Source organism: Leptonychotes weddellii, chromosome 2, assembly GCF_054177405.1.
Source record: "Leptonychotes weddellii isolate Sample4059 chromosome 2, ASM5417740v2, whole genome shotgun sequence".
Classification (NCBI taxonomy): Eukaryota; Metazoa; Chordata; class Mammalia; order Carnivora; family Phocidae; genus Leptonychotes; species Leptonychotes weddellii.
In genome coordinates, this window is record NC_138370.1 from 103761303 (window position 1) to 103788893 (window position 27591).

At 36.9% G+C, this 27591-nt stretch overlaps 1 protein-coding gene across 2 annotated transcripts in view; it reads left to right on the top strand.

Moving 5' to 3' along the window:
- Positions 1 to 21931, top strand: part of EMCN (endomucin) — an 83638-nt gene extending 61707 nt beyond the window's left edge. For both annotated transcript variants that reach the window (XM_081812093.1, XM_081812094.1), the window contains exons 6-12: positions 38 to 130; positions 566 to 619; positions 2357 to 2452; positions 7102 to 7126; positions 8512 to 8573; positions 13743 to 13816; positions 21376 to 21931. In XM_081812093.1, the coding sequence (XP_081668219.1) occupies positions 38 to 130; positions 566 to 619; positions 2357 to 2452; positions 7102 to 7126; positions 8512 to 8573; positions 13743 to 13777 (365 nt within the window). In that variant the 3' untranslated portion in view covers positions 13778 to 13816; positions 21376 to 21931. The remainder of the gene's footprint in view (positions 1 to 37; positions 131 to 565; positions 620 to 2356; positions 2453 to 7101; positions 7127 to 8511; positions 8574 to 13742; positions 13817 to 21375) is intronic.
- Positions 21932 to 27591: the final 5660 nt, after the last annotated feature.

Consider the following 27591-nt stretch of genomic DNA (forward strand, 5'->3'; position numbering starts at 1 on the left):
ACACCCTCCTCTGATTGGATTTGTGATTTCCCTACAGTTAACCCTCTACATCCAGAGGCGTCACCTTCTAACACCAGTACATTACCCTCAATCTCAGTAACAACGCCAGGAAACAGCTCCCAGTTTCAAGGTATGACTTCCGTGTGCATGAATGGACATGTGCTTTCCTTGACCCCTTCTCACCAAGAAAACCCTACAAATCTTTTTTTTTTTTAACAGCTTTATCGAGCTATAATTGAAATACAAAACAAAACTGCACATCTGCAGTAAAATAGGGACACAAGGAAACTTTGAAAGTGATAGATAACGTCTATTACCTTGATTGTGGTGATAGTTTCACAGGTAAAGGCATTTGTCCAAATTCATCAAACTGTATACATTAACTCCCTACCAATCTTGATTTACAAAACAGAGCTCTTTCAGAATGAGAGAGCTTTTTTTCCACTTGAAGCATCATACCTAGAGATGACAGAGGCTTACTTAAATGGGGGTGGGGGAGAGGATTGTGAGGATTGGCATACATTAACCAAAGGTGACTTACTGTTTTTCTTTCTTAAAATAATAGGTACTGAGGATGCAAAAAATGCAAGCTCTTCTTCAGCCAGCCCCTCTTACTCCAGTGAGTAACAGATGTACCTTCATTCGTGGCAACAAATACGCAAAATGTTTGAATGTGGCTAATAATAGAGAGGATTTGATTATTGACAGCCTTTTATCAACTTTACTAAACCTGCAGTTTCATTATAATCCTACCTATCGTCTGCTTTGAGAATTTCCTACTATTGCATCTAGTTTTAATGAGCACACCTTTGGGATTTTTTTCTTACCCTAGTCCTAAGCAATTACCACCAAGGGTCAAGGTGAATTGATGAGACTAGTCCCAGATAAGCCAAAGGGCATAGGCAGAGAGCTCCATAAAAGTGAATTGTTCACCTTCACAGAACTTTACCTTATGTTAAAAATGGCCTTTAAAGAAATACTCCATTTTAGCAAAAACATATATATATCATGTAACATATATGTATGTTCTAGGACTGAATAGAAAAAAATCCACTCATTTTCCTAGAAATTAAGAATAAGATGAATGTATATGAAGTCAATGATAAAAGATTATCTAGGTTTAGGTAAAACCATTCCATTCAACAAGTCAACATTGCATTTATCGACCTGTTAATTCAAGGCATCTTCATTTTGGGAGACATTCATCATCTCGCTCAAGGTCTAATATGAAACAAATATTTAACTATAACTTTGGAAGTATAAACCATCCTATAGAAAATTGGATAAATACAAGGAGGACATATGCAAGCAGATGAGAAGACAGCGCTAAATAATAACGAGGCCTCTACACCTCTGGTTGTACGGCTATATGACAGCTTCGTCTTTTCATCACTGTTGTTTTAACCTGGGCAGGGATTGTCACAATAGAAGACAGATGCTAAAAACCAAACCAAAACAGCCAGACCCTCCTCTGAATAAAAACTCACCCCGATTTACTGTCACAACTCCACTCCCTCAAATGTATGTGCACGAACACACGTACATCTTTCTTGAACCGTGTGCTCATTTTTAGAAATCATATCCACTCTGATATCCATTTATGTCCACTTATGCTATTTTATACCTTTTCTAGTTTTAAGATATTATTATGGAAAGATAAACCATAAGTGCACAGGCAGAGAGCTCCTTAAAAACAAATTATTCACCTTCACAGAACTTTAACTTATGTTAAAAATGGCCTTGAAAGAAATGCTTCATTTTAGCAAAAACATATATATCATATACCATATATGTGTATTCTATGACTGAATAGAAAAAATCCATTCATTTCCTTAGAAATTGAAAATTTCTGAGTTTTTTAGGAAGCCAACATCATGACTAGAGCAGTTCCAGTATGGGATAGATAGATAGATGATAGATAGGTAGGTAGATAGATTGATAGATAGATAGATAGATAGATAGATAGATAGATAGATAGATATTCCAGCAATCTTTTTATGAAGTAGTAAGGATATAATGTGTGAATGTGGGTCTGACCATAGTCTAGAGGACATCTTCTGCTTCTCCAGTCTTCCATCTCCCCACTTTTCCAGTCTCTAAGAAGGTGAGAAAACCAGCTCCCTTACGTTTGGAACTTTATTTCAAAAGGCTGCAAGACTGACATCAAGTGGATCCGTCAGAAATGACAACTAGAGTAAAACCTCTGAATCAGATAAATCTTCTTTGCTGAAAATATAGTATGTTTAATAGAGTGATGTTTGAAGAAGGGAGGATGCATGCGTGCCTTTGCTCTGTAAATTCTTTACGGTTAAATTCAATAGCCACTCTAATTGACAACGTCTTCAATACTTTTTAGGTATTATTTTGCCAGTGGTGATTGCTTTGATTGTAGTGACACTTTCTGCATTTGTTCTTGTGGGTTTGTATCGAATGTGCTGGAAGACAGACCCAGGTAGGTAACAGGGTTTTGTTTCATTTTGTTTTCTGAAAGGTGAATATATGTTCAATCTAAACTCGAATTTAAACTCAAGGGGAGAGGAGGATTACAGAAAGAAATAAAATGCCCTATTGCTTGATCACAGAAATAGAGGAGAAGGGGCAGAGAAACCCACTGAATGCTGATGAATGTAAGGGGTGAAGATTACCTGCTAGTGGCAGATATTATCAAATATGGACAGATTCTTTTTCATGAAATAACCCCCGTTTTGTGAGTGGCCAGGGGATTATGGTATGACGGAGGCATAAAACGACACACCTTCACTGTAGTGAAGAATTTTTCCACTTGCATGTGACAGAGAATAGAGGTAAGCGTTGCTAAGAATTTAGCTGAGGGGCCCACAATCTCAGGGAGAGCGTTCTATGACTTCGGCCCTCCTGGGAGGCACAGCTTCCTTCCAAGGAAGGTGTCTTCCGTGGCTGTGTGTTCTGCTAATTGATTCAGCTCCTCAGGATTGAACATGATTGCGATTTTTAGTGGGCTTTTAGCTTGACAGTTCTTTCTTATCCTCCTTAATCTCTCCAGTGACGTTTAAAGTCTTTCCTCTTTTCTTTAAAATAGCACCGCTGCTCTCAACTACAGAGAACAAACTGAGAGATGCTGGGGGGGGGATGGGTGAAATGGGTGACGGGGATGAAGGAGGGCATGCGGTGCTGAGCATCAGATGATGTATGGAAGTGATGAATCTCTAAATTCTACCCCTGAAACTAAAATTAATTAATTATTTAACTACTTAATTAATTAATCGCACTGCTCTCTTTTACATCCTCACTCTGTTTTTCTTTTTTTTTTTTCTCTCTCTTTGCGGTTTCATCTTCTCCCTCCTCTTAAATATTTATGGTTTCCATAATGGCATTATATTTTTATTCTTTTTTAAATAAATTTTTTTTATTTTAAAATAGACTGAGATTTACAGAAAAGTGACAGGGATAGTTAGAGAGTTCCCATACACCACCCTGTTTCCCTTATTATTAATATCTTACAGTAGTATTGCTATATCTGTCACAATTAATTAACCATATTGATGCATTGTTATTAGCTAAATCCCTACCTTATTCAGATTTCCTAAAGTCTTCATTCAGTCTTTTTTCCATCCCAGATACTTGAGCTTCTCTCGAAGCACCTTCAGTTCCCATGGCTTGGCATTCCCCTCTCTTGTCTTAAACATTGACCTATCTTTCTATTCCAGACCCGAGCCCTGGCTGTGTAATGTAGTGTCACGTCCCCGTGCCTTCATCCGTGCTATTCCCTCGCCTAGAACATCTCGCTCACCACTTAACTTTTATAACATAACCAATCTCCAATCTATCCATGAAAGATCTAGCTCACACAGCAACTGAGAGTATCTCTCTATAACACACCATCTCCTTAAGAAGAATAGAGTGTTTTCTTCTAATTGCACAGAATTTTGTGATATTATTCATCACATGATCGTGGAGTTACTTCTCTAGTGCCCGCTGCCCCTGCAAGATGGGTCTTAGTTCTATTGGGGTTGCTATCACAAAAAATTCCTTGGGCAGGGTGGTTTCAACGACAAACATTTCTCATGGTTCCGGAGGCTGAGAAGTCCAATCAAGGCGTCCTCACATCTGATGTCGGACGAGGGCACTCTTCCTGCTTTCTATACAGCCACGCTCTCACCGTGTCTCCACGTGGCAGAGGGGACAGGAGAGCTCCCTGGGGTCCCTTTTATAAGGGCATGAATTCCATTCGTGAGGACTCCACCCTCATGACTTAATGCCCTTCCAAATGTTCCATCTCCTAATATCATCCCATTGGGCATTAAGATTTAACAGATGAGGGCGCCTGGGTGGCTCAGTTGGTTAAGCGACTGCCTTCGGCTCAGGTCATGATCCTGGAGTCCCGGGATCGAGTCCCACATTGGGCTCCCGGCTCAGCAGGGAGTCTGCTTCTCCCTCTGACCCTCCCCCCTCTCGTGCTCTCTCTTCCATTCTCTCTCAAATGAATAAATAAAATCTTTAAAAAAAAAAAAGATTTAACAGATGAATTTTAGGAGAACAGAAACAGTCCATAACATCAGGCAAGCCCTCCAAGTCACACACCACATAGTGTTCACATTGCATTGTGCATAATATATAGCAGAACCTTACTAGATGCTTGTCAAAATAAATTTTTAAATTTCCAATAAAATAGAACCTTCCTTTTCTTCACTTCAATTCTAAATATTTCACTAACAAGAATACCACCTAAGTCTCATCTCCTGTTAAGAAGTAAAAACTGATTATTTTTATCTTTATTTTTTTATATATATATTTATTTATTTGAGAGAGAGAGAGAGAGCATGAGCAGGAGGGGCAGAGAGAGAGAGAATCTCAAGCAGACTCTGCGCTGAGTGCAGAGCCTGTCATAAGGCTCGTTCTCACGACCCTAAGGTCACTACTTGAGCCGAAACCAAGAGTCAGATGCTTAACAGACTGCACCACCCAGGTGCCCCAAAATTGATTAATTTTAGAAGATATGCAAGCCACACTCTTCTTTACCCCATGAACAGTGTGCCCCCAGGATACCAAGGGATGCTGTTCCTACGGCCAATCCCTGACCATGCACGGCACAAAGTTCAGGACAGGAGCGTGACAGTACAAGACAAAGTTACACAAAAAACCAGTAATGTTCATTTTAGCTCTTATTGGAAAATAAGCAGAAAACAAATAAATGCCTTTCCCTTTGGGAGTTAGTGAATAAACTTCTTAATAATGTCTGAAATATGTTTCCTTAGTCAATTTCCAGAGGGGAAATAGCAATTTTATAAATCAGTTTAATTTCTCTAAGTCTCTAAACCACCAATCCTATCTTTTATGGGAAATCGACCATTCCAAGGTGAAGCCTGTGGGTGTTGAATATGTAGGATAGGTAAAAAAAATTAATGTGCTAAATCCATTTTTAAAAATATCCTGTACTGAAAGACTGCTTTGCATAAGAACATTTGCAAATAAGTTATTTGAAAAGTTGACATTTTCTATTAAAGAAGATGAATTGGATGAATTGGATCATTCAGGGAAAGATATATAAAATCCCTACCGCTATGGAGAGTTATTGTGGAGGCATATAATACTTTATAACAAAGTTCAGCAATTATACAATTATCCAAATCTATTTGGTTATTGTTAACTTTGCTTTCCAAACAGAATTTTACAGAATTGTTTTTAAATTAGCACCATTAGATACCCATAGTTAATCTCTCTTCAAGTATGTGGGTGAGACTTCATCAAGTTCAGAAAACTTGTAAACCCTCTCTGCTTTGTGGAAGACAATATGAATCAGAGATTGTGGTACGAAATTATCTAGCTTACCTAGATAATGTTGACAGTGGTCTGAGCTTTAACCCAAGGAAGAACAGCATATATGTAGAAGATAGTCTGTTGGTATGCATCTCTTTGCTAATGAACCCATATTGCAGTATTCTAAGGAAAAATATTAGAACAGGCACGCAAAGAAGTATCAACTCATTCTGAAACAGGGTTATGAGCATCACGAGTGATATCATACATAACACTTAAAATAGGAATAAAAAATGCTGCTAAAATCCTACTGGTGTTGGGAAGACAAAGTTAGATCGAGTTGGTGAACAACATATGGTGCCATGAGTTAAGTCCTAGGGATTAAGAGTCATGATGGCTTATCTTTGCCAAGGTGACAGAAATAGAAGTAGCCAAAATATTAGTGGAAATCAAACTCTTTATAAAACAATGATGATCACCGCCAGGGAATTATATTTCAAGGGCACATCCCAATGACAAGGGCTACATTAGAGGTGAAAGGAAATCCAAGAGACAAAAGTTGAGTAGCAATGGAAGAAAACCACAGCAAAATTGGGAACAAAACAGGGGGACCCCAAGCAATTACATTAGTTTGCCTGATGCGCCACAGATTAATGATGCAAGGTTTGACCACCAACATATCCTCCCTAATGTCCAAGGGTTTGTGCGAAATGAATCATTCTGAATTCTCACTCTACACCCCAAATGTCTTCTACCAGACCCTGGTGGAGCAGCCCAGCAAAACGGACAAAACATTAGTTACAGTTAGTAGCCTCAGTGACATTTTGCAGAGCACTTTTGAGAGGCCGAATCAGTGGGCTCCAGATGCAATTAGAAATAACGTCTACATTGTTGTTCACCACAAATACAGTGATTTGTGTCTCCAGAAAGAGCAGTGTATAAAGGAGAGCCAAAAATTCAATTCTCTGGTATAAAAAGGTAATTCGATACTTTGAGGAAAATTTTTTTCAGAGATACTGAAATAAGCTAAGACATTTTCTGGTGTCTGTGGGATGTGTGATAATGGATAGTAGTTTCACATAGCGATATGAAACTATAAGATTAAAATTAGTCCAGAACTAAATTCAGCGGAGTTGGCCTACTTAGGACTATCCCATGAATGTATCAGTCATACCTGAGGAATAATAGGAACCATATCTGATAAAAAGGCCAGTGGGGCTGCAGGGGAGATAAAAAAGTTACAAAATGGCTTTATAAACATCTCTGCACAGAAAGTAGCAGGGGTCTTGGGGTTGTTTTTGTTTGTTTGTTTGTTTTTATAACCAGGCTTCTCACAGCTTTAATAACTATTCTCTCCTCCCCTAGGCACACCGGAAAATGGAAATGACCAGTAAGTAGCCTCATCATTTTTTTTCCCCAGAAGCTCTGACCCCCATTTATATAGGGAAAAAAAATTAATCTTCTACTTACACTTTTTTGGGTTTGTTTTTTTTGAAGAATTTGTGTAAAAAGCACAAGAAGCAGGGTTTGGCTGTTTGTCAGTACTCTCTCTGAATCAACAGAGGAATTCCAACAACTAAAAAGGAAGATTATTCTTAAGCTTAGATAAGGTAGTAAAATGGGAAATCAAAAGGTGAAATGCAGGGGTGCCTGGGTGGCTGTCAGTTAAGCGTCCAACTCTTGACTTCAGTTCAGGTCATGGTGTCAGGGTCGAGAGATCAAGCCCTGTGGGCTCCACACTCAACAGGGAGTCTGCTTGGGATTCTCTCTCCCCCTCTCCCTCTTCCCCTACCCTCACTTGTGCTCTCTCTCTCTCTTTCTCTAAAATAAATAAATAAAAATAAAAATAAAGATGAAATGCAAAGACAGAAGAATGAATATAAATAACTATAAGGAAATATCTCATAGAAAACATACCTAGAGTTTTAAAATAGTTTTCCCAGTGAAATTTTCAGTATGTTTATCACAGGGAATAATCTTGCCTGCATCTTGAGACCGCTCTAAGGTGGCTTTATCTTAGCAGTAGATGGTTTATTCTATTTTGACTTTATTAAAACAAAAAAGTAGTTGTTACCAATCCAGCCAGCTGTTACAATCAAGGTTCTATAAAGAAACAATTGTTTTAATGTCAAAAACAAGTTTTGTAGTTAAAACTTCTTTGTTGGCCCGAATTTGCAGCCTGCCTTTATGTAGCTGGTTTTGTATGTTCATCAGATAGTGGACTTTAAAAATAATATCCTTAGGTCATCTATCCTTCTTTGTTAGAAATAGTGTCTCTTGAGATGTCCAAGTAAAGTAATCTGGGTTTGAAACTGTTTAGAATCTGAGAAAGGATAGGTGGGAATTCCTGGTTCGAATGGACAGCTCAGACACTTTACTGCAGTATCTAGGCCCTCATGAAAAGGGATATCCCCAGAACTCAGCATTAGCCCTGAAGGCTTGGAAACATCCCTCTGTCTTCCCTTTCATAATTCAGGACTGGAGACCTGTGCGACATGGACCTTGTGAGCAGTGTTTCACATGACCCGTTTTTGTGTTTGATTTATCTATCATTGCTTAACAGTGTGACAGGAACTTATTGGCTGGATTCTAGAAGTAGAAAGTGCTATAAAAGTAAATATATGTCTGCATGTAAAAAGACACAGGTTTTGCCATAGAAACACATAAAAATATATATATGCTGGAGTATCTTCTGTTTATACCATGTATAATTTTTTTCACAGACAGACAATGCTAATTACGGTGGTGTTGACTTATGTTTTCTGTTCCAAATAGACCTCAGTCCGATAAAGAGAGTGTGAAGCTTCTCACTGTTAAGACAATTTCTCATGAGTCAGGTAAGCTCCCAGATTGTGGATTAGCTGAAAATGGTTATTTCAAATTCTAACTTGGATTTTGTCCAGGTGAAACACAACCAAAAAGCATAATTTCTTTAGAAATAGACAATTAGTAACTCCCCCACAATGCAAAATTCTCCTATACGGAGAAGATGAGTCCTAGAAATATTGTTTTTTGGTAAGATCGTTAGACTATTGTACTTCTAGAGGTTGCTTTTTATAATATGAATATGTTCCAAAGAAGGGGTGGTAACTCAAGATGTGTTCTACTCTGCGGTAGTAGCAGAAAGAACATTAAATGTACTACATGGTTTTTATTATTGCTGTTGCTGTTTCATTTTTGGTAACAGCTATCTATAGTCAACTGGAACCAGGATTCATCAGGTAAAATGTAAATCCTACTTTGTATCATTTCATATAATTTTAATTGAGCTTCCCAATGAGGAGAGAACACAATCTCTTGTTGATAAAATTTACATTTTTTTTCCAATTTCTTATGTTTTTAAATTGGATTTGAAATGTGTAAGTTTTTCAAAATATAGGTGTGATTTGTATGAATTATATCTGCATCAAGAGTAATGAAAAATGAGGTGCCAGGTAGCTTTTAAAAATGAAAAAGCACAGATTTTTTTTCTTCTTTTGAGTAGACCAAAGATTTAAAACCTCAATATTACAAAACAGATATATAAAAAATAATTATTCGCTCTAGAAAACAATCCATGTGGATCTAATTTAAATACCAAGTTACATGGGAACATTTACAATATTCAGTCCCCCATTTTACCTATACAAAATAGTCACAGAATACAGATGGTATGTCAGGTGAGAGCTATTGAATAATAAGCTCCGCTGTACATATGTAGCAAAAAACAATTTTGTCAAACAAAAAGCAATCAGTATTGTCCCAATTCAAGAGCAAGATATCAAAGGCTGAATGTGGTCCCAACTTCAGGTGGGAAATTCTAACGAGAACAAACTACAACATGCAGGCAGAAGCCTTGAAAACTGAGGGTACCCAGAATCTGCAGAGACGTGCCCAGGCCCCTCGTGAGAGTCATTTTCCCTTACGAGAGACCTTCTTCATTCTTGTATCTCTTCTACTCTTTGATGCACACATTCCCTTTATTCCCACACAGTTCTCTTGGAGGTAACTATCTGAATGGGCAAAGGAGTAAAATTCATTCATAGGATAATTGTAAACCACTTACAGTTTTCCCCCGACTATTCACCAGTCTTGACTAAATTGCCAAGCCTATTTTACCGGGTCAGGGAGGAGCAGCTTACATGTGAACTAGTCTTAAGTAAGGATCCTGAAGGTGACCACACGATTTGCCAAGAAAAGTTCTCAGAATCTGCCTGTGGCTTGCAAGTCAGCATCACAATAATTTCATGCGTTCTCCTTACTCTGGTGAGGATTTAACAAAACACTCTGCAGCCCCCAGGCTCTCTGAGCTATGGGAGCCCCTGGGTCCGTGTAGGAGCCCCTGGTTATCCTTGTGAGGAGAGGGCTGGGATTAGGACCACCTGCCCTACTCCCCATTTCTACCAGGGAAATGACAACTGACACCCGATTTGACGCTTGGGGGTAGGAAATTTCCAGAGAACCTTGTTTCCTGGTTGCAAATTTAATATCTGAGTCTTCTTTAAGGCCCAGGGAAAATTCTACATAAACTGGTTTCTCCCACTCCCATAGTCACTGCGGTAACAAGTGAAGTAGACTATGGGGGATAGTTAAGAAGACCCTTAATTCTCTAAGATTCCTTTTCATCATAAGTACATTTTCAGGTCACAGGGCTAAGGAGGAAATATCATCATGAAAATAATAAAATCTATTCCCTGGTCTTTTTATTTCTGCCAACCTCAACTTAGGAATCATACCTCTTTTAATGAGATAATCTCTCAATGGTCAACCTAGCTGATTACTATGGAAGATATTTGGTGATAGGGCAAAACTGCAATTGCTCATTCAGAGTAGTTTCAATAGTCTAGAATTAATAAGCTAAAACATAATGATCTCCAAATGTTGTTTATACTACAATTTTTACTAAAGTCTGTTTCCTGAAACACTCATCAAAAAATCTCTCTCGCTTCCTTTTAAATGTATTCAAATATGCTTTTTTAAATAAAACTATGCTCACTACACTCAACAGAAGTTACATTGTTATAGTTATTTTACCTAAACATCTTTTGCACAACCATGACATTTTCCCTAAAATATAACAAGAATAAAATCTGAAATGAGTAAGTTTGATATAAAAACACAGGCTTAGCTCAATTTTCCACTATCTCCTATATAACAATTTTTAGAAATACAGAAAAGAATCTGATAGAACAAGTATCTGACTACCTACCACTCAGAATTGATGATTGTTACATTTTATGTTATTTGCTATGGCCGAAGAAATGCAGTGTTAATGTGCCTAAGTGGTAACAAAATGAAATTTGAGATTCAGTGGCCATAAGAACTCATTGGATTAGTCAGTACTTTAATTTATAAGCTCTGGTATTGTATCTCAGAATAAACTGTGCCATTTTGGAGGTCAATAAATCATGTTTCCAAGGAAACAGAGCTCTACAGAAACCCACCTTTAGGGGAAATGCCAGTGGATGCTAAAGTGTCTGGGTTTCCAGAAGCCTCCAAGAGCCATGGTTTTTGTTCTGATCATTTTCTCCTAATAAGATAGTTCCTTACTCCAAAGTTTCCTCTGATTAGGCCATGGTATTTATCCATGCACATTCCTTGCTTTCTTCAAGTATGTTCTCTCTCAAGCGGGTTCTTCTGCTGAAAATGTAACCCATAAATGTTTAAAATTTGATTATTTAAATTAGGAGTTTTCTTTAATGTGAAGGAAAAAGGTTGCTAGAGTACAATAGGAATCTGCTTTCAGAAACAAATAAGCACCAAACATGGTAGATCGAGGAGTCCTTTATGAGAACATACAAGATCCCATTCAACTTTAGTAAGAAATCTTGCTCAGTTAAACATCACCATGATTGACTGCAAAACATGTATGTGACAATGATGCATTTTAAACATGATTCCCACTTAATGCACATCTCAGAAAGTGAATATATGTTGTCTTATTTTTAATATCAAAGACTATAAGAATTATGAAGAAAAATTGCTTAAATTAATTAAAGAATACATAACTTCACAGAAGAAACAAAGCATAGTATCTTTGAATTTAGTTCTAAAGCACTACTTGATTTTGAACCATTTGGAAGAAGAAAAAGCAGATCCGAATTCATTATAATATTCCTCTGTTTAGAAAACTGGTAAGTTTGTATTACCTAAGATGAAGTTCAAACACTTTAGCATGTCTACAAAGGCCTTTTCCCTTGTTCAGTCTGTGAACCACTTACTAACTCATATTCTCCAGACACCATTCATCTCTGACCCCTGTCTTCCTTGCTGAACTCAAGCTCTTTTGAAGGAAGAGATGGTGCCTTGGTCCCTTTTGTCTCTCTTTCCCCTCCACCACTTCACCATTATGGTAATTATACATTATTAGTATATTATTAGCATGCTAATACTAATTAGTATGTTATGGTAATTATTAAATGTACAGTCACTTTTTTTTGCTTATTTATTTTTACAAATAACAAAAGAAATGTGAAGTGTGAAGATGAGCAAAAAGATCAAAAGATTTAGAAAGTCATACACAGATCAGCTTCTGTCTTCTCAGCCCTTCAGTGTTTGGCCATTCCCTACATTTCCACCAAAGCTTCCCTGACTGTCTTCGGTGTACATGGTCTTTCCCTTTTCTGATCTTATTTTTTCATTTGGCAAATCAACATGTATCACTGTCTTGTAATATCTCTTCATAACTTATACCGCCATTTTAATATTAGACCACATTATGCATAATAAAGAATAGGGAAAACTAGAGAATAAAAAAGAATTAAAAATTACTCATGAAATCCAACACAATGCCATCACTATTGGCATTGGTGTATTTCTTTCCAGTTGTTTTTTATCTAGGTATGAGTTTCATTTGCTTTTAATATAGACATCATTATTATAACTTATTGGATTCATACTGTGATTGAATCTTTCTCATATTTTCTATTCCCAATTAGACAGCACTTGGAAGGAGATATTAAGAATCAGAATGATTTTCATATGATTTGCTTTAGAGGACTCTGACAAACAGTAGGGGTTCAATAAGTGTCTATTTTTTTCACTTCTTATTCCTGTACTTCATAGCCGTGGATTCCAGGAAGTGCTGTGCTTTCTGCAAAATAATGATAGTGAGCAAAAAGTTGTTCTGGAAGGCGGCTGGGAGGACTGTCGCTCTATGCCCGGCATCTCTCAGAGCACAGCACTAAGGGGTTCTTAAGGGCGTCCCAGGTTTGTTCTCCTCATTGGTCTCTGGCACTATTTATTATCACCATGATAGTGCTGGTGACAGGTGACATCAACAGAGTTCCCAGAAACAGGTTTCTAAATGACAGATAAAACCTGGAGCAGAACAGTGACATTTATTCTCAAAGCCAGAAACTTTGCCCCATACTGCTTTAGGATAGTGTGACTGATGTTGATATTTGAATCTATCTAAAAGACACATGTAGTGTGAAATGTGTTGATCATGGATTCAGGGGCTTATAAAAACACTTGGGATCTTCAGCTTCCCATCAGCCTAGGGCAATATTTATATTGGCAGATGGAATAACATGTTATTTTGAGTAATACCCCTTGTGCTGCTCTGTATATCACCAAAAGGTTCATCTTGGCCTCTAAATTCATTTTCACAAAGCTCTCACTCAATTATTTAAACAGAGTACCTTAGGATGGCTTCCTGATAAAATGGCAGTTTAAACATATAACATAGTTTTGCTTAGGTTCTGGGAAAAAGCAAAAATCTATACCTCATTCCCTAGGGTGCCTCTCTTGTTAACTCACACACACACACACACACACACACACCCCACTCCCAGGGAGTTAGTCAGCATTGCTCCTTTAGGGTGAAAACAGATGATGGTGGAAAAAAGCTCATAAACCTTGCTGAACAATTTCCAGGCAATACCAAGAGACAAGGTGTGGCTCTCATGACATTCTTGCAGGGAAATTGGACTTCCCTGGGAAAATAAAAAACAAGCCAAGAAACTTTATTTTCACCCTTATTTACCCTCCGAGCTTATAGATCAAAATATATCTTCTGTTTGTAGGTGAGCACTCTGCACAAGGAAAATCCAAGAACTGACAGCTTGATGAATCCTCCCCACACCTGGGCAATAAATATGTAAGTTTTTTTTTTTTTTTTAATTTCATTCACTGAGATGCTCATTAGTACCTGCTTTGTTAGAGGGCTGCAGCTTAGATTATTTCAAAAGACTTTTATAAGCTGGAAAGTTAATGGTTTGTGTCAGGGAAACCATTGTCCATTTGTCTAACAACAAACTCTAAGAAGACTTGCCAGAGAAATGCGTATATTGGGGGCTGTAGAAGATTCTTCCAGTTGCCTTGCCTACCTCAGAAATGACACAGTTTACTCTGCCTGTTGGTAATGCTTTCATATAAATGCAGTTTGCCTTTATAGTCAGTATATACACACTAACAGTGGCGGTTAGACAGGGTTGGTTCTATTGCTAACGGAGGACCCAGAATGACAACGCTTGCAAATTTTCAGTTCATTGCAGGAAAAAGATATGATACAGCAGCTGCACTGAAGTAAGGATAGGCATCACAGCCAAAGGCAAGTTCAGGGCAAGGGGTTCCGAGGAGGCGGGCAGGAGGTCCATCTGTCCTCCCTCTGTAAAGACTATACTAGGATATACTTTCTCTGTGGATGCAGGAACCGTGGATGTGTACACAAAGCACCTCAAATAAGGTGATCCAAAAAGGAAGTCTCAGCTGGGGTTTCTTATGCCCAGCAGGTCACAGGGGCATAATGTTGCTGTATAACTAGTTGAGGGACAGAGCCGGCCAATGTCTCTATGAGAACAGATGCAAATGAACAATGTCATTACAGCAATTGTGAATCAATAAATAATTGAAATCTCCCAAAACTATGGTTATGAGCAACACTGTTATTCTGCATGTCTTCCGCTTTGACCAGGAGTCAGTGCAATGCAGATATATTTTTTTATTTCAGTAAAACAGCTCAAGCCAGGTTCTTGCGTTGTGGAATTAACCCTCTCGGTTTAGCATGGGATTGTCTTTTGCTTTCCTAGAATTGGGTAAGGTCTTCTTCTGATTTTAATTTAGTTTTCACAAGAAGCATTGATTAAGTGCCCTCACAATTAGTGTTCGATGCTTTTTAGAACTTGCAGAAGAATTTACCCTTTGGCAACTAAGAGTAAAAAAAAGCAAAAACCAAATCAATATGTATGTGCCCAGAATTGACCTGACCACACTGGTAGGCACTCTGAGTAGTGTCCAGAGGGAGGAACATTATTGTTTCATCCACTCCCTATGCCTACTACCCAACCTCTAATACAGTGCTGTTACAGATGCGTAGAGAGTGCTTGTTGAGTAAACGATGCCTGCCATGCTTCTCTGGCCAGTAGCAGGAGATGGAGACAGAGCAGGGGCATCCAGACGTGAGCACCAGGATCACAATCCTATCCCTTTCTAGCCTTTAGGGTGGATTAGAATGAGAGGAATCTGAGAGTCTGCTTATCCTTTTGCTATGGACACTTTTAGATGCAAAGTTTGAGAAGTTGAGAAATTTAAGAAGTTTGCTGAGACAAGTGGTCCAAACCTACCTAGGACATGGAAAGCTTTCTTGCATACCCACTATGGTTTCTTGGCGTGAGCACCAGGATCACAATCCTATCCCTTTCTAGCCTTTAGGGTGGATTAGAATGAGAGGAATCTGAGAGTCTGCCTATCCTTTTGCTATGGACACTTTTAGATGCAAAGTTTGAGAAGTTGAGAAATTTAAGAAGTTTGCTGAGACAAGTGGTCCAAACCTACCTAGGACATGGAAAGCTTTCTTGCATACCCACTATGGTTTCTTGGTAACCTTGTGGCTAGTAAAAAGGTGCTTTCTAAATTATCAAAATGCTTAACTCTTAGTGACTAATCATCCAATTTGGAGGAAGACAAAGTCTTCTTTTCAGTCAGAAAGAAAAACTATACAGAGATAATTACTGTCCACTTCCCATTCCTTTCCGTTTTTTGTACTTTAAAAAATATGCCTAGCCTTTAATTTCATGTCTTTTAATTTGCACACATAAGTAGCTTTTGTTGCTCTTCTGTGTAATTTTGGAATTACATAACAAGATACTTTTTTTCAGTATATTTTCAGTATATTTCTCTTGGCAATCATTATACTTTGAATGTAGTAACCAATAAGTAGACTTTCTAGGTTATTAATGAGAAATCAGATATCAACTCAGAGATTCAGAATAAATAGGAATATAGTCATCAGAACTAGAAGATTTGGGAATAGAAGTTGAGAAGTCTGGATCTGTATGCAGATATGGAAGTTCACAGCGTTAAAAATTTTCATCTCAAAATCCAATTCCAGAATAGTTTAATGCTTGGTGCTTCATATATTGATCCTCTATTTTGTGCAGAGCATTATATTTAATGTGATTTGGCAGGGGAGACAAGACTTCCAAAATACTTATAATCTATGATCTTTGCCCTCTGCAAAGCTTTGCCTAGTGGAAACATGAAATCACATATAAGAAATAAGATAATAATTAGAGAAAAAAATTAAAAGTTATGTGAACATGATTGATACTGATGCATCAATTCGAACAGATTCTAAAATCTCTGAGACTTTTATACCAACAAGAGGAAGATTGATAAGGGTTTCAAAAAATATTATCTTTTCACTGCAGATGCATTGCTCCATTTAGGGATCATAATTTTTAAGAATAAGAAAAGGATTATTTTAGCTTAAACTTTCCCTGTATAATTCACTTTGGTCCCAACTATTGGCTGGTACCACCTTCAAAATAGCTATTAACGTAAAAATAATTCATGTTAAGTTTTGAAGGCCACCAGAATCAAAGATTAGAAATATATTAGTGATATGCATTTCTATATATATTTGTGGCTCATTTATCATGCAAATGTGCTGTTATTTTCTTCTGAGATTAATTCTCTTATGACAAGGAGTGGTAAGGATAACATAGCTAAAGGAATTGATTTGCTGTCACAAAGACAGACTTTCTATGCAAAAGTGCGGAGCAGGCAAAGTACATTTTTTTATTGATGCCAATAAATGAACAAATTGGTCCATAATGAGTGTGGAGGTGGGGACATTAGCTAATAATGTCTATATGGAAAGAGATATATAAAGAACTAAGTACAGAAAAAGAGAAAGAAAGAGTAAAAGAAAAATATGTATGTTTTATTAAGTAACTGATTAAAAATTTTTTTAAATGTAAACAATGTAAGGAAATCCAATGGAAAAGATAGGAACTCTATTATGTCATGATTTAAAATGTCCAAATATAAAAAAAAATTATCATAAAGAAAATTATGAAACAAAAAACAAATTGAGAAAATGTTTGGCATAAATATGAGACCACTTAACTAATATCTTAAATATACCAAAGACATTTATACATATTAGGAAGCAGAAAAATGAACAAAGGCCAGGAACAGGCAATTCATAGAGGAGGAAATAGAAATGGTAATATAAAATTACAGAAGAGTTACTATAATAATAAAAAAATGTGAATTAAGACCAAAAAAATTATAACCTTCAATTTACTTAAACTTTTTTTTCCTAATTTTTAAAAGTTATACTGGTGAAGCAAATAATATCATATGCTGCATTTTAAAGTATAAATTAGATTAATCTTTCTGAAGAACAGTTTGGTAGTATTTTCACCAAAGGACTTAAAATATTCACATTTGTCACCTAGTAACTTCACTTTTAGGAAACTTTCATAAGGACATTATTTGAAGTGTGATTAAACGTTAATATACAAAGAATAGTAGCGAACATTTAGAAACAATTTACATGTCTAATGGTATGGAAATTTCAAGTAAATTATGCTTCATCCTATCACTGACATTATATAACTTAGCAAAAGTAATTCTCAAGACAATTTTTAATTACATGCAAACATGTCCAAGGTATATGTTAAATGGGGGAGGGGACAATTTTAAAACTGAACAGAAAGCATTTGATTGGTCCACAACCAATTCTGTGCTATAGGAAAGGAGAGAGCTACTGTAACCTGCTTGCTCCCTCACCAGCAGGCTCTCTCTCCATTCTGTTCCAAGCCTCCTGACAGTTTAAGAAGCAAAGGGAGGGGGTGCTTGGGTGGCTCAGTCGGTTAAGCATCTGCCTTCGGCTCAGGTCATGATCCCAGGGTCCTGGGCTCAAGTCCCGCATCGAGTCCTGCATCGGCCTACCTGCTCTGCGGGGAGCCTGCTGCTCCCTCTTTTGCTCCACCCTGCTTGTGCTTTCTCTCTCTCTCTCTTCCTTTCTCTCTCTCTCTGAAATAATTAAATAAAATCTTAAAAAAAAAAAAAAAAAAGCAAAGGGAGTTTCAGATCAAGAACCAATAGTCTGGATAGACCAGTGGCTTATATGAAAATCTCATCCCACAGACCCTCAGAAGTATGGAACGTTACCCATTTTCAGTTTTCTCCCAGATACAATTCACTCAACTTCTGTCATTTCTCAATGGTGCCATGATAACTTAAAAGCATTTTTGTGAACTTCCAGAAGAGTTTAACATGTTTTTCAATTATTTTTCTTACATTTTAAGAAAAAATAGCAGGGGCTAAAAAAAGAAAACATCATGGAAGAGATCTATTTTCTCATCCTTGTTATGGCCCTAAACTAAATTCTTAATAATGCTTTGCACTGGGCCCCACATCTGTAAAACTTACGACAGGAAGATCTTTTCTTTTAAGACCATTTTGCTTCTTTGCTTATAAAGTGTTGTCAGTGTTAAAGAATCTATTATGATACTTTATTATAAAAATGATCATTTATTCTTTACAAACATCACAAATTTATAAAATTTTAAGGTTGTGAAACATTCAGTAACCATAAAGTCATGCATTATCATTATTGAAGACAATACACTAAGTTTAGAGAGATTATAACATTGGAAAGGAAGCAAATACTGATATTGGTACTTTCAAATCGAAACTTCCAACTAATGAAAAAAAATCATTAATGAAGCAAATGCCATCTCTTGAAAAAAGATTATCAATGTGGAGTATACTCTGATGAAAATGTCACTTTGTTCCCATATTACTTGCTGATCCTTGAAAAAAATAATCAGTATAGTATTAATCATGAGCATTAGCCTACTCACATAAATCCAGGTGTTTACCTAGATGGTCTGTGCTACAAACTCTTGACTTCACCTGGGAACTCACCTACAAAAGAGTCTGGGTCAGTTGAACAAAAAGTGACAGAGATCCTGCTCTTTGCCAAGTATGAGACCAAGTATAAACAGGGACATGACGTGTTGCTGTCCACAGGGGGCTTATAGAAGTGAAGAGAAATACACATAAGGAAGATAATTTTACTTTAATATGGTAAATAATAAAATAGTGGTATATAAAGTTAGACATGGTACCTTGAATTTAATGGCTAATTGCTTAGAAAAGATGGCAGTTGAGCTGAGACTTGTAAGATAAGAAACTGCATGTATATGAAAGAAATCAGAAACAATTGGTGGGCCTAGGGCTGTGCTATGCACATCTGCTGCTCGGTCAGTGAACTGTTAATACTGTTCTACGGTGAGATTAAGTATAGAAACTGAATACAAGCCTTTAAAAATCATAGCAATCTGATATTGTTGCAACATTCTATTCATGTTATTGTATTTTTTTAAATATCATTTTGCAGCTGATTAGAAATTTAAAAAAAATCTAGTCCTCACCATTCATAGTTTGAGATGCACTGGCCTAGAGGATACAGTTCAATGTCAGAAAGGCTAGAAAATGGGGCTGAAGCAGTAGAGGGCACAAGATCATGGGAGGTCTTGTTTTCCACGGTAAATCATCAAGGACTGCAGAAAACAAGAATAAAATACTTTTTCTAAGTAGAATAAAATGAGATTCTTTCCTCCTTCATTAATGTCATGCAGATATTTACTCATTTTGGGAGACACCCGGTCCTGCAACCTTTGATGTAAAATATCCAGGAAATCAGTTCCAGATTTGAGAGAGGGTCTGTTCTGCATGATCATTGAGCTCCTTCTAGAGCTACACCATGCCCTAGCATAAACTGGACCATTTGTCAGTTGCAGATACTCTGGGAGGACATCAGAAATACTCTGTTCTCTGATCCTTTCCATAGACTAAACTTGACATGGATCCTGTGGCCACTCCCTGATCTCTAAACCACTCCCCACCATGGCAGCCAGGGTCCAGCTTTACCCCACACAAAGCAGAAGTGTGACTAACCATCCCTACCAAAGTCCCTGCCTCCACCAACCATTCCATAAAAGAGCAGGGTGCAGGTCTCCACTCCTGGGACCAGGCGCACCCCACCCAGACTCTTGGGAACCGCCAGTCCTACCATCAATAGCAGGGCAACATCTTACCCCTGTCAGGTCAGGCCACTTCCCCTTTTCCACTTAGGCACAGAAGCCTCCATCTCCTGCTCCTTGTGGGGTCAACAGAGAAAGTTGTTTCTGCACTGCAAAGAAGAAAACCCCAAAGTCATAAAACAAAGCCCTGGCTCTCCTTCTCTCCTTCTTGTGAAGGAGAAGTAGAGATTTGTCTGTTCATGCTTTCCCCTCATAAGCACACAGCAGCAAAGCATAAAAGTTGCCAATAAATGTCTTCATTATTCACATTATCACCCCAAACAACAGACTTTGAACTGTGTCCCATTAATGATAGGGTAGAGCTAAGGACTTTAATCAGAAGAGGAATATGATGAGATTTGTGCTGAAGACACATCACTGAGTGTTTAATAAAGATTAATTCAAGAGGAGTAAGACTGGAAGCAGAGAAGTTAAAAAAACTGTTGCGATATTCCCTAAGTAAAGCACACGTGCTTCACCAGTTCTGCAGGTACAGTAGGGATGGTGATGAAGAGGCAGAATGGAATAGAGAAATGTCTGGAACGTAAACTTCTCCAGAGGTCACGATTGATTGAATGTGGGCATTGGGGAATGAGGAAGATTAGGAGTATAGATATGTCCACATTTCCAGCATGAGCGCCTGGGTGGACCATGGAGGTTACAGCAAAGATTAGAATTGTGCGGTGAGAAGGAACAGGTTTGGCAGGCAGTACACATGTTCCAAGACCCACAGTGGATGCCTAAAACCATGGATAGTACTAAACCCTGTACATACTATAATTTTTCCTGTACATACATACCTATGATAAGGTTTAATTTACAAATAAGGCACAGTAAGAGATTAACAACAATAACTAATACCAAAATAAAACAGTTATAAAAATAAATTGTAATAAAAGTTATGTGAATGTGGTTTTTCTCCCTTTCCAAATATCTTATTGTACTGTCCTCACCCTTCTTATGATGATGTGAGGTGATAAAATGCCTGCTTGATGAGATGAAGGTGATTGAGGTAGGTGCCGTGACATAACCTCGGGCTACTATTGACCTTCTGATCAATAGGTCAGAAGGGGGATCATCTGCTTCCAGTCCAAGGTTGACTGCAAGTAGTTGAAATCAGGAGAAACAAAACCACGAATGGGGGTGGGGGTGGGGCCACTGTAGTGTGTTTTCCTTTGGGACATGTTGAGTTTGAAGTGCTTGTGAAATGGTCAAGTGATTCTACTGGGTGGAAAAAATTCAGCAAGTTCCTAACATTTCTGAACAAGAAATGGCCCCTCCAGCATCTCTACTTCTTCACTTTCTTGGAATCTGAACTTTTTTTCCCCCCCTACAGGCTTAATCTTCAGCTTCTATGCTCCAGGAATAGGAAGGGAGACTCGATTTATGGACTCAGTCCCGACTTCCAGTTCTGCTCTCCAGTCTGTGCCAGTCGCCTGTCCCAATAAAGTGATGTTCAGATGACATGCAATAATTTCTTAGAATCTAAAAGAAGTCTGGGCCTCTCCTGTCATTTGAGACGTGAAAAAGCACATTACTACATTTTTTAGGAACATCCTTAGGAGATCGAGTTTTAGGAAGGACATTTGTGAGCAGTTAACCTGACAGCCCAGGCAGGTGGGTTCATGACAACATGATCTTCCCTTGAGTTTAAAGTTTCCAGAGCCGACAGTTCCTATCCATGGAGACTTCCCTATTTTCTTGGTGTTCTTATATGACATGATGTTTGTATTTATTGTTTTGTACTATGTTAATGCAGGGACAATTTGCAAGTGTATTATTAAATATTAGGTAGAAATCATGCCATGCGTCTTTGTACATAAAGATATTTTATTCATATTTTCATGTGTTACTTTTAATAAATAATTACTATATTCCACTCACTAAAAATATCATAATGTGACTGTGAAAATGGCAATGGTATTGTCTTCGCATAATTATGAATATTTGGGGGCTGATTATCTGAATATGAGAGCTCACTAATGAAAGGCGTCTGTAATAAGTGAGAAAGGAACAAAGGATTCACAAATCAGACTCCATGAAAAGGAAGTCAGTTTACCATTTCTCTGGTCTTTCTATTTGTAATTCACACTATGTGACAAGGATGTAAGGGCATTTATGACACTCTCTACTGCATTCATTAAGATGACAACAGGATTGAGATTTTTCATAATCCATTTGGTTGACAGTGTCTGTGCATTTTTAATTTTTTTCTAGAAATGCAATGATTTGTTCTAGCAATCATCATCAAATCTCCAGTTTGTAGAAACCAACACTTCATAAATACATAATTGTGATATTATTTCTCAGTGTATCACTTTCCTAAAAATACCATACGATCATAGCTGCCATTCCCTCAGGAGCAAATTTTTCTGTTGAAAGCTGACTGATCAACCTTGACCACTTCTTGGGTACAATGGATCAAAATGTCATGTTGGTTGAAGTTCTATGGAAAGCCTTGGAACTAAAGCCGCAGTGGCAGACAGCTCTTCAACTTCATGATTACCTAAGCTGCTTTCAATGCTGAATTATCTTAGTGACGTGAGTGCAGTGTAGTAGAGACAGAATGACGTATTTAAAACTGCTTTTTAAAATGTCATTTTTTGCAGTGTATTTCAAAACTTCCAGCTTTCAGAATTATATAAATAATCATCTTGGTTTTAGCTTCTTGATATCTGGACTATTTCTAATCAAGGACACTCAAGCAAGCATGTCTATATTACTGAATGGTGTCTCTGTGTTTTTTTGAGAAGAGAGATGGGGGATATGGGGACAGAAAAAAAGCAAGCAAGAAGGTAGAGAAAAAAGCAAGGATATCCAATACATACACTTCCCTTGAAAGATGCTTTGCCTATGATCAACGCCAACCTACAAGTCTTTAAATGGGAATAGCAAAGGCTGGAGGAGGCCAACCATGGAGCATTTGTCTCCAGAAGGAAAATATTCCAATACCCCTAGAATGCTGTACTGAGCTCCTCAACAGAAGCCTTGTTACACAGAATGTATTGCAAAGAAACAAACTTTTCTGCAGTTTAAATTACTGCAAGTGATATGTTATTCTGGCTTGTAGAAAAACCATTTACGTGACTTTTCATAAGTATTATTCGAAGAGAGTTTACAAGGATCAGAAGAGAGAAAGCTTTTTAATGGTCATAAAAGAATGAAATTCGTTCTAGTTCAAGAATTTTCCATAAAGAAGATGCTTTATACTAACAAATATAGCATTAAATCTTTAAAACAGTCAAAGTGAAAAGAGGATTGAAGACTTGGCGGAGATACTAGTGGCATTTTGTAGCACCAATCTCTTTCGTAGATAATGTCTGCATTTTGATAAATCAACTTAAAACTTCTGTTGAAGTAGGGTATTTTGTTTTCAATCCAAAATTATCATTAATCAGATTTTTTTAATTATCTGATTTAGATGATCTATTTTTTATGCCTGACTTATTATAATCTTTTTATTCTGATATACAGCTCAAATGTCACTGCAACAATAGAAAGGCTGTAGTTAGACCAAAGCTAAACCTTTTTATGTATTTATTCTGCATGACAATATGAATATAATTTAAGTCTATCAATAGTCAAAACATAAACAAGAGCTAATTAACTGGCACTGTTGTCATCTGAGAATAAGCAGATGTTGTTGGCCGACACAGTGGCTGTGATTAGCCAGCAGAGAAAGACTTCTAAATTCCCCTTGCTAAGCTGAAATATTCCATTACACATCTGACAAATCTGTGTCTTATTTCTTGTCTACCTGCCATCATGAGGATCAACTTAGGACGTGGACGAACCTTCAACAATGAACGTGCTAGCTTTCCCTGATTTTTCTCTGTTGAGCCCTACTCGTGATTATTCAAGATTTTGTGGGGTTTTAAAAAGAAAACTGGATATGTCCTTTAAAAGTTATGTTTTGGATGACACCTAGTCTCAAAACTATGAAACTGTTAATTATTACCTATATTCAAGATATCCATCATTGTGGTTAATTAAATAATAGTTATCCTGAGCTAAGAATTTATGATGGATTATCCACAGATCTTTCCTTAAAAATTTCCCCACCAACACAAACTAGATTTCTCATGTTTCATTAAATGAGTATACTTTGTCCTTGCTTCAAGGCGATTTGTCTGGTGGGTGGACCTGAATATATTTTCCTGTCTGGGTACTTTTTAAAAGAAAAACAGTTTTGATAAATAATGGAAAAAACATCTATCATGCCTACCAATGTTACATTCCTGAACTTGAAGTCAGAATTCTACTGAAGTGATCATGGACAATATCATTAGTTGCCTAACACCATATCCAACATTTACTACATGCCAGGCATTATGTTAAACACTTCACATTCATCATCTCAGTTAATTGTCACAATAATGGTAAGAAATAATTTCTAATATTATATTACTTTTTTCTTATTGTTGTTATCATCATAAGCATAAACATAAGCATATCCATTTTAAAGATAGGAAGCCAAGACAGAAAGTTACATAATTTACCCAGGTTGTACAACTAGTTAACAGCAAAAATTTAGATTCCAACCTAAATCCCAAATCCTTGTTCCTCATCACTATACTACTTAAGTCTTTCTAATCTAAGTTTATTTATCTAAAAAAAGGGGTGAAAGCATTATACTCCTGGCCATAGTTAAAAATGGGGACCAGATTTATCATCCCCCTATAAACAATTAAAAAACTAAACTACTGTTTCAGACAATGAACAAAAGGCAGAACTGGACCATGATCCATTAGAAGAGAGAAACAAAATTGTGAGCCCTATGAAGGCCTGACTTTGACACATTTCAGACCAGCTGCATAGAGGAGGACCATTAAGTAGAACCTGAGAATCACACTGGGTTGAGGAGACATAGATTGGAGCAAGGGGACTACGATAGCTGGAATTCAAGGAGCAGAGTACCAGACAGGAAGGAGCTACATAAAGACCTCCAAAAATCTGCATATAGGTGACTTTTTATCTGTTGATAATGGGATATTAAACTGTGCATATGCTTAGGGTAAAACTTCATGAAACCAGGCAAAAAAAAGCTGTAGCTGAAAATTCCTAGACATCATACAGGGCAGAAAGACATTCAGGGTCTGACAAGCTATATTGGAAAATCCTCATTGATCACCTTGATTGATGATCCCACAAGAGTCACACTTTAGTAGTCGTGCTAAAATACCCCTAGAGTAAAGGTGACTCTAGATAAACCCTAGAATAGCCTAAAAATAAACCCTAAAAGAATGAAAAAACCCAACATATTTAAAGACCTCCCAGGACAAGGTCTGACAATCTTTGATAAAGACAACAAAATACAGCAAAGCAACACATCAACAACATAAAGTTCCAAATAGTCACTATCCAATCTAAAATGATATAGATGCCCACAGAATGGGAGAAGATATTTGCAAATTACATTACAGATAAAGGGCTGATATCCAAGATATATAAAGAACTTCCCAAAGTCAACAGTCAAAAAAACAAGTAACCTGGTCAAAAAATGGGCAGAAGACATGAACAGACACTTCTCCAAAGAAGACATACAAATGGCCAACAGACACATGAAAGGATGCTCAACATCACTAGCCATCAGGGAAATACAAATCAAAACCACAATAAGATACCACCTTACACCAATTAGAATGGCAAAAATTAACAAAACAGGAAACAACAAATGTTGGTGAGGATATGGAGAAAGGGGAACCCTCTTACACTGTTGGTGGGAATGCAGGCTGGTACAGCCACTCTGGAAAACAGTATGAAATTTCCTCAAGATGTTAAAAATAGAGCTCCCCTATGACCCAGCAATTGTACTACTAGGTATTTACCCCAAAGATACAGATGTAGTGAAAAGAAGGGGCACATGCACCCCAATGTTCATAGCGGCAATATCCACCATAGCCAAACTGTGGAAGGAGCTGAGATACCCTTCAACAGATGAACAGATAAAGAAGATGTGGTACATATATAAAATGGAATATTATTCAGCCATCAGAAAGGATGAATACCCACCATTTGCATCGACATGGATGGAACTGGAGGGGATTATGCTAAGTGAAGTCAGTCAAGCAGAGAAAAACAATTATCATATGGTTTCACTCATATGTGAAACATAAACAATAGCACAGAAGACCATAGGGAAAGGGAGGGAAATCTGAAGGAGGAGAAATCAGAGAGGGAGATTAACCATGAGAGACTATGGACCCCGGGGAAAAAAACTGAGGGTTTCAGAGGGGTGAGGGGGAGAGGGTAACAGGGTGATGGGTATTAAGGAAGGCAAGTGTTGAGATGAGCACTAGGTATTATATGTAACTAATGAATCACTGAACACTACATCAAAAACTAATGATGTACTATACACTGGCTAACTGAACATAATATAAATAAATAAATAAAATTAATAAAATTTAAAAAATAAAATGATATAGATGCCCCCAAAGAAGTAAACTGTGAACTATAATCATGAGAAAAATCACTTGATAAAGAGGGATTCATAAATGATAAAAAGGATGGATACTTCACAGCTAATTCCAACAGGCTAGTATTATCCTGATAAGAAACCAGCCAAAGACATTACAATGAAGAAAAAAAAAACAAAAAAAACCCTATGGGTCAATAGCCCTCATGAACATAAATACCAAAAATAACCCAAACTATTAACTAAATATTAGCAACTAAAATTCAGCAATATAAAAAATATCAAGTGAAATTTATCCTGGGAATCCAAGGTTATCTGACATTTGAAAATCAGTCATTGTAATTCAACATACTAGCAGAATAAAGGAAAAAAATCCATATGCTTACCTCAATAGATACAGAAAAAGCATTTGATAAAATTCAATATTCACTTATCATAAAATATCTCATCAAATTAGGATTAAAAGAGAACTTCCTCAATCTGATAAAGCACATTTATGAAAAGCTACAGCTAATTCATATAAGTGGTGAAAATAAATGCTTTTCTCTAAAATTAAGAACTAAACATATTCTCTCTTATCACTTTTATTCAACATTCTTCTGGGCTGGAGGCGGGTGGGGATTAGGTCCTAGCCAATGTAATAATGCTAGAAATAAAAACATATATAGACTGGAAAGAAAGATGACAGAATCTGCATAAATCCTATGAAACCCACAAAAAAACTCCTAGGATTAATAAACAGATTTGTGATGCTTATGGAATGTAAGATTAATAAACAGAATCAACTGATTTATTTAGTAACAACAAAAAAAGAAAGTTGAAAAGATATACCATTTACAACAAATATAAAGTTCTTAGGGATAAATTTTACAAAATATGTGCACTCCTTATACATTTAAAACTGTTAAACTTCTGAGAGAAATTAAAGAACACCAGATCATAGATTAAACTACCCAATATTAAGATGTCATTTCTATTTAAATTGATTGATGAATTTATCAAAATTCCATTCTAAATCCAGTTTTCATTTTTTATAGAAATTGATGGTAATTCAAAAGTTCATATGAAAATAAAATGAACTTAGAATTGCTAAATATTTTTTTTTTTTTTTTAAGAATAAGCTTGGGCTACTTA